This window comes from Phascolarctos cinereus, unplaced genomic scaffold (assembly GCF_003287225.1).
Source record: "Phascolarctos cinereus isolate Bilbo 61053 unplaced genomic scaffold, phaCin_HiC Scaffold_4;HRSCAF=312, whole genome shotgun sequence".
Classification (NCBI taxonomy): domain Eukaryota; kingdom Metazoa; phylum Chordata; class Mammalia; order Diprotodontia; family Phascolarctidae; genus Phascolarctos; species Phascolarctos cinereus.
Genome location: NW_027555847.1, coordinates 573492487 through 573498486, shown reverse-complemented (window position 1 = coordinate 573498486; position 6000 = coordinate 573492487). Strand labels below are relative to the sequence as shown.

The 6000-nt window shown below is 42.2% G+C and overlaps 1 protein-coding gene across 5 annotated transcripts in view; it reads right to left on the bottom strand.

Annotated features, from left to right (window-relative positions):
• Nucleotides 1-424: 424 nt before the first annotated feature.
• DUSP22 (dual specificity phosphatase 22) overlaps nucleotides 425-6000 on the bottom strand; it is a 79077-nt gene continuing 73501 nt past the window's right edge. For 3 of the 5 annotated variants that reach the window (XM_020976668.2, XM_020976665.2, XM_078153642.1), the window contains 3 exons: nucleotides 4953-5124; nucleotides 3134-3206; nucleotides 425-1498 (listed from right to left, as the gene is read on the bottom strand). In XM_020976668.2, the coding sequence (XP_020832327.1) occupies nucleotides 1323-1498; nucleotides 3134-3206; nucleotides 4953-5124 (421 nt within the window). In that variant the 3' untranslated portion in view covers nucleotides 425-1322. The remainder of the gene's footprint in view (nucleotides 1499-3133; nucleotides 3207-4952; nucleotides 5125-6000) is intronic. The other 2 variants (XM_020976666.2, XM_020976669.2) reach the window with 2 other exon arrangements.

The window sequence follows — 6000 nt, the reverse complement described above, 5'->3', positions numbered from 1 at the left end:
ATTAAATGCCTAGTCAAGGTGTTTTTACTTTATTCTATGGGAAAGGGGGGCTGAGCCAACAACTGTTTTAGAGCAGGGGAGTGGCATGGTCAAAACTGTAAATGAGGAGGATTATTTCAGCAACTACTGTTCACCCATACTAAATGAATCAATTCTGGGAGCCTAAGCTACCCCTTTGTGTACTGAAGAGGGGTCCTACTATTCTGATTCTCTCCATTCCTTCCAAGGATTCCACTCCAAGTTGAAATTAATTCATACCCCACAGCTCAGACAGATTCCATACTAAGAGATATAATAGAAATAGGGACAACATAAAGACAAGAACTCCAAGATGTCATGACCAAACCAACCGGAATCCCATTCTGGAATGTCTTACCTGTAAAAATGGACATGACTGTCCTTCAATGAAGAAACAGTACAGAAGTAAAGTTAGGAAAGGTAGTCTTTATTAATAAAAACATGGAGCTTTGATTAAACACACATCACTGATGACATACATCATGGAGAAAATACAAATGGAGTGAAAAGCTTTTCACAGTGCCCCTCTGAGGTGTCAAAGAGCTCACGGGATGAAAGCCCCCAAAGGTCATCAACCTCTCCATTCAAATCAAGTCTAAGAAACAATCAGCATTCTACCAGAAACTAGAATGGGGAAAACACATCTAATACTTTGAATTGTTGTCTCCTCCCTCGCCTCCCAAATCATCCAAATTTAAATCCAGCAATTTTTTAGTGTGCAAATAATTTTCTTTTGGCCAAATAGTAACCCCAGTTCCTAAAAGCATATATCATGGCACTATAAAGCAGCCATTTCAATCAGAAAAGACCAGAGCCTAAGCAAGATCAGTAGACACTTCAAACTGGAAATCTAAAAAACGGCCACAGGTTCTTTATTTTCAGTTTTTTTGTTTTTGTTTTTTGGCAGTACAATCCACACCCCTGAGAGGAAGCTCAGAAACTACAGGTATGCAAAGAATGGCTCCCAGCAGACATCTTCAACTGTCCACTAGTCTTCTTAGTAATGTCAAATATTTCAGAACTCCGGCTGTTGCTGTGGAGAAAGAGTATTACTGGCAACCACTATTTAAGATGGCATTTTGGGTTACACGTGATATCTAGATATTTAAAAACATATACATACATTTACATACTTAGAAACTAACAACTCAATACTCTAACTTAAATAAAATTTCCTTTTTGGTTTGACAAAAATGCTCTTAAAAGGCAGGGCTTTTGTTTTTCTTGTTCTTATTTGGAGTGCAAAGTTCTAACTGCATCAATAGCATCTCTCTCCTCCACTGCTTGTGGCAAATAGCTTCTATCTAGAAATGCAGCATTCCATTCTGTCCTGTCCCCAAATGGCTCACCTTGAACACAGACCCTACAGTGCACTGGATAATTTCTCTTCGCATTTTGTGGTGGCATTCAGAGGAACAGGGTTGCAACATCTTTTTAGGGAGAGGACAGGCACATTTTTTCATTCTCGGAGCTCTGCATGCTTAAAAAAATCTGAGTTGGCATATGGGAGTGGAGACCCCCCTGGAAGACAGCAGCACCCAGCACATGATGTCTACTGCTGCTCCCAAGTGCACACAAGGCAGAGGTTATACACCTGCACCCATATACTGCTGTCTTCTGCGTTAATACTTAAGTACAGACCCATCAGAAGCATCATTATTCAAGCCAAAGTTAGAAACTTTCAAATGGCTTGGGTAGGCATTGAAGTCCTTCCGTTTTTCTTCCCAAAAAGACTAAACATGTCTATTCATCAGTTGAAAAACAAAAACAAAAACAAAAAAAGCCCAAACAAAAAAACCAACCACTTTCTATGAGGTAGCTGAGGTCAACTCCCTAGTCCACAGTACAAACAAAGTGCTTAATCAATGCTCAGGCATTTATTAATGAACACTGTCCTGGTGCTTAATAAACTCTTTCTTTGGACACAATACACAGATCCCTACAGATGCACAGGAATCCTGAGAGAAGCCTATTACAGAGTGAGGGGGAAAAATAAACCTACGCATGAAGGAATCTTTGAAGTAGTCCTGGTGACAAGGATGATGCCTTGTGGTCAACATCTAACAGTCAACATTCAGCAAAACTCAGCAGAGTGAGCAGCCTGCTCAAAAGTGCTCTGACCTCCCACAAAGATGTGAAGACCACCTAGACCAGGCCAGGATGACTGGAGGATAGCTCTAAAATCCTCCAGAACAAACCCTGGCCCTCCAGGGGCCCCTGGCTAAAGGGTAACTGGGGACCAAACCTTCTCTAGGGACCACTTTCCACTGATGCTCTTCTATCTCGTTACTCCTTTTCCTTCTGGCATCGACCCCCAAATCACCCCAAACCAGGCTCCCAGGGAAGAACACTGCTCCCTCCAGCCCCCCAATTTATGTAGTTGAGTTCTTTTCAATGTCAGCTCACATATATACAATGCTATTTTCTTTCAGAGTGTTTTGTTAATGAATGGCTTAAATACTTCTGCATAGAGGCCTGGACCCACAAAAGGCTATTCATGATTCTAATACTGGCAGCATTATACATACATATATATATATATATATATATGTATATATATATATATGTATATATATATATATACACACACATATACACATATATAATAATCATTATCATATATACAAGGACACACCTTTGTGTACACACAACAGACACACGTGTGAGTGTGTGTGTGTGTGTGTGTGTGTGTGTGCGTGCGTGCACACACCCCTCCTCTCCACAGTAGTATCCCTTTTACAAGGCAAGCTAAGACTGAGGCCACTTGGGGGGAGAGTCTGAAATTGCAGGGCAAGGAGAGGATGCCCAGAGAACGAATATTTGCAGTAAGGAGAAGCCCTCGATTCCTTCCCCACCACAACTACCAGACCTCCACCACCATCACCCCACCACCACATGGACTGCAAAGGGGTCCAGTATACCACAGTGCATACAGAAAATATGAAAAACAAGCAGGAAGAAGAAGAGGAGGAAGAAGAAGACTGCATCCCATCGAATTATGTCTCTGTAGTATAGTTATTGTAGGCTAGTGATGGCAAGGTCGAAAAGCTATTCCACCGCCTCCCACTGGCATTCTGCTGGGGTGGTTCTGCACGGGCTTGCTCTTTGTAATTACCCAGAATGTTTTTGGCTTCTTCTGCATCCTTCAAAGGGTTTTCTCCATACTCGTCTTTTAGCCACTGCCGAAACTGGGGAGGTTCAAAAACAAAACGATCACACACACACACACACACACACACACACACACACAGAGAACCCAACAGCCCAAATTGTTTAGATATTCTCAAACAGCAACAGGGAGGCATGTACAGTGCCCTCTACACACAGTAGTAGGGGCTTAATAAATGTTTGTTAAATAAATACCACCACCCTGGTGCAGGCCATCATCATCTCAAGGCTGGACTACCCCAAGGGCCTTCTGGTTGTTCTTCAGCATCTATTTCTCCCCACTCCACTGCCAAAGTGATCTTCCTAAAACACAGGTCTGATCATGTCACCTTCCTCTTCAATAAACTCCAATGGCTCCCTATTACTTCCAGATCAAATGTAGAATCCTTTGTCTGGCTTTTTAAAGCCCTTCATAGCCTGCCCCCTTCCTGCCTTTCCAGTCTTTTTGGATACTTTACTCCTCTCAATGTACTTACTGGCCAGGCCACATTGGCTTCCTTAATGTTCTTCCATATCCTGCCATGCCCTTCTCACCAATGCCTAGAATGTTCCCCTCATCCTTACCACTGCTTCTTGGTAGTCCTCACTCCTCATGTCAAACACCCCCTCTCTGAGAACCTTTCCAAGACCCCTAGAGGCTAGTTCCTTCCTTCCGTGGTCACCTTTCTTTCAAAGGTAAAAAGTGAAGGTCATCACCTTCCATTTACACCGTATATATTTTCTATGGATATCATCGTCTGAATGGTGTGTTCCCCACCAGAAGATGAGCTCCTTGAGGGACAGAGACCATCTTTTTTGCCTTCTTTTGTACCCTCAGAGTTCAGTACAGTGCCTGGCACACGATGCTTGTTGACTGACTGACTGAATGATGAATAGCTGCACCATCTACTGTTCCAACAACAAAATGTTGAGAGCATCATCATCATCATCATCATCCTCGAGAGGTTTAAGAGTGAAGTCATTGAAAAAAGCAAAATAAAGCAGTACTGTCAACGACCTGAGTGTGAGAAAACGAGCATGTAGAATACCTGGGGATTGGAACAGGATGGAAAGAATTGAGAAACCTGGAGCAAATGGAGAAAGAAATGTTCTGCAAGTTGTCCTCCCTGTAAATTCAAAGTAGAGCGGAAATGCTGACTGCTCAATGTCAAAAACTGTTTGGGCTCCAGGTTCTCTAGTATAAGCTTGCAAGAAAAGGACTTTTCTATGTCTGAAACTGTCAATGTGCTTGTGGGTTCTCACTGAATACCATTTCATAAACTGATTTTCCATTTCCAGTGGGTCCAAGAATATCCTCCAAACCATGCAACAAATAAGGCTGTTCCTGTAACCCTCTCTGTTCCTAGGCTCACCTCATACATAACTCCACTCTCCACCCTCCATGCAAGGCTTCTTTATTCCACGGGCCCACTGCAGTAGAAACACTACTAAAAGAAGTCTTGACCTATCAGGCTGGAACGTGAGCCAGAGCACTGCAGGAACCCATAAGCCAAATACCCTCTAAGTATTGGGTAAGGAGCAAAGGATAGGCAGGAAAGGGACATCACATGGTAGTTCAGTCACTGCTACTCTCTGTGGGCCTTTGGGCAAGTCATTTCCCCAAGTCTGAGCCTCAGTTTCCTCATCTGTAAAATGAAAGAGTGGGGCTAAGAGATGATCTCTATGGCCAAAGGGTGCCCTAGAATTATATGCTTCCAGAGCTTTAAGAGCAGAAGGCCCTGGAACAGAGGCTTCAGTCGACACACACAGAAAACTCCCACAGTTACCTGGTGAACTTCATTCTTCTCAAACTCCTGGAGCTGCTTCTGGAAGCCCAAGTTGGGATTGGCACAAGACCTTCCTGCCCGAACCATGTGTAGTGCATCTTCCCAGCCAAAATCAGTAATCGTCATAATGTAAGCAACCACCAAGGTCACACTTCTGGAAACGCCAGCCAGGCTGAAGAGCAAAGAACAAGTAAGTATGTGTGGGGTTCCAATTGCATTTTTTTTTGAGAAAGGAGAATTTTTTAAAAATGTTAACTTTTTTCAACTAACAAACATTTATTTTCGCTTCTTATCTCCCCCCTTGGGGAAAAAAAAAGTAAAAATGAAACCTCTATAACAAATATGCACAATTAAGCAAAATAATTCTTATGTTGGCCATGTCCAAAATTATGTCTTCTGTGTTCTGAGTCGGTCAGGAAGTTGGTAGAACACTTCCTTAGTGGTTCCCCAGAATTGTGGTTGATCATGGAATTAATCAGAGTTCTTCAGTCTTTCAAAATTTTGTCTTTACAAAGTTGATAACAGCGTTGCATTAGAAATTGGAGTCTGGATTTTGCTCACTTCACTTTGCATCAGTGCATACAAATCTTCCCAGGTTTTCTCTGAAATCATCCCTTTTATCATTTCTTAAGAGTACAATGGCATTCCATTACATCCATACACCATAACTTCTTCAGGCATTCATTCCCCAATAGATGGGCACTCCTTTAGTTAATTTCTAGTTCTTTGCTACTACAAAGACAGCTGCTATATTTTTGTACATATGTCTTTTTTCTCTTTCTTAGATCACCCTGAGGTAAAGATCTTGTAGTGGTATACTTCCTGGTCAAAGAATATGGTAGAGTTTAGTAACTCTGAGTGAACCAGTTCCAAATCACTTTGGAAGGGACCAACTGGCTGTATGACTCTGCCAACAGTTCATCAATGTGCCTGTTTTTCCATAGCCCCTCCAACACCTGTCATTTCCTCACCTTTTTTTTTTGGTCTAGTCTGATGGATTTGATGTAGAACCTCAGAGTTGCTTTAATTTGCATTTCTCTAAGTATTA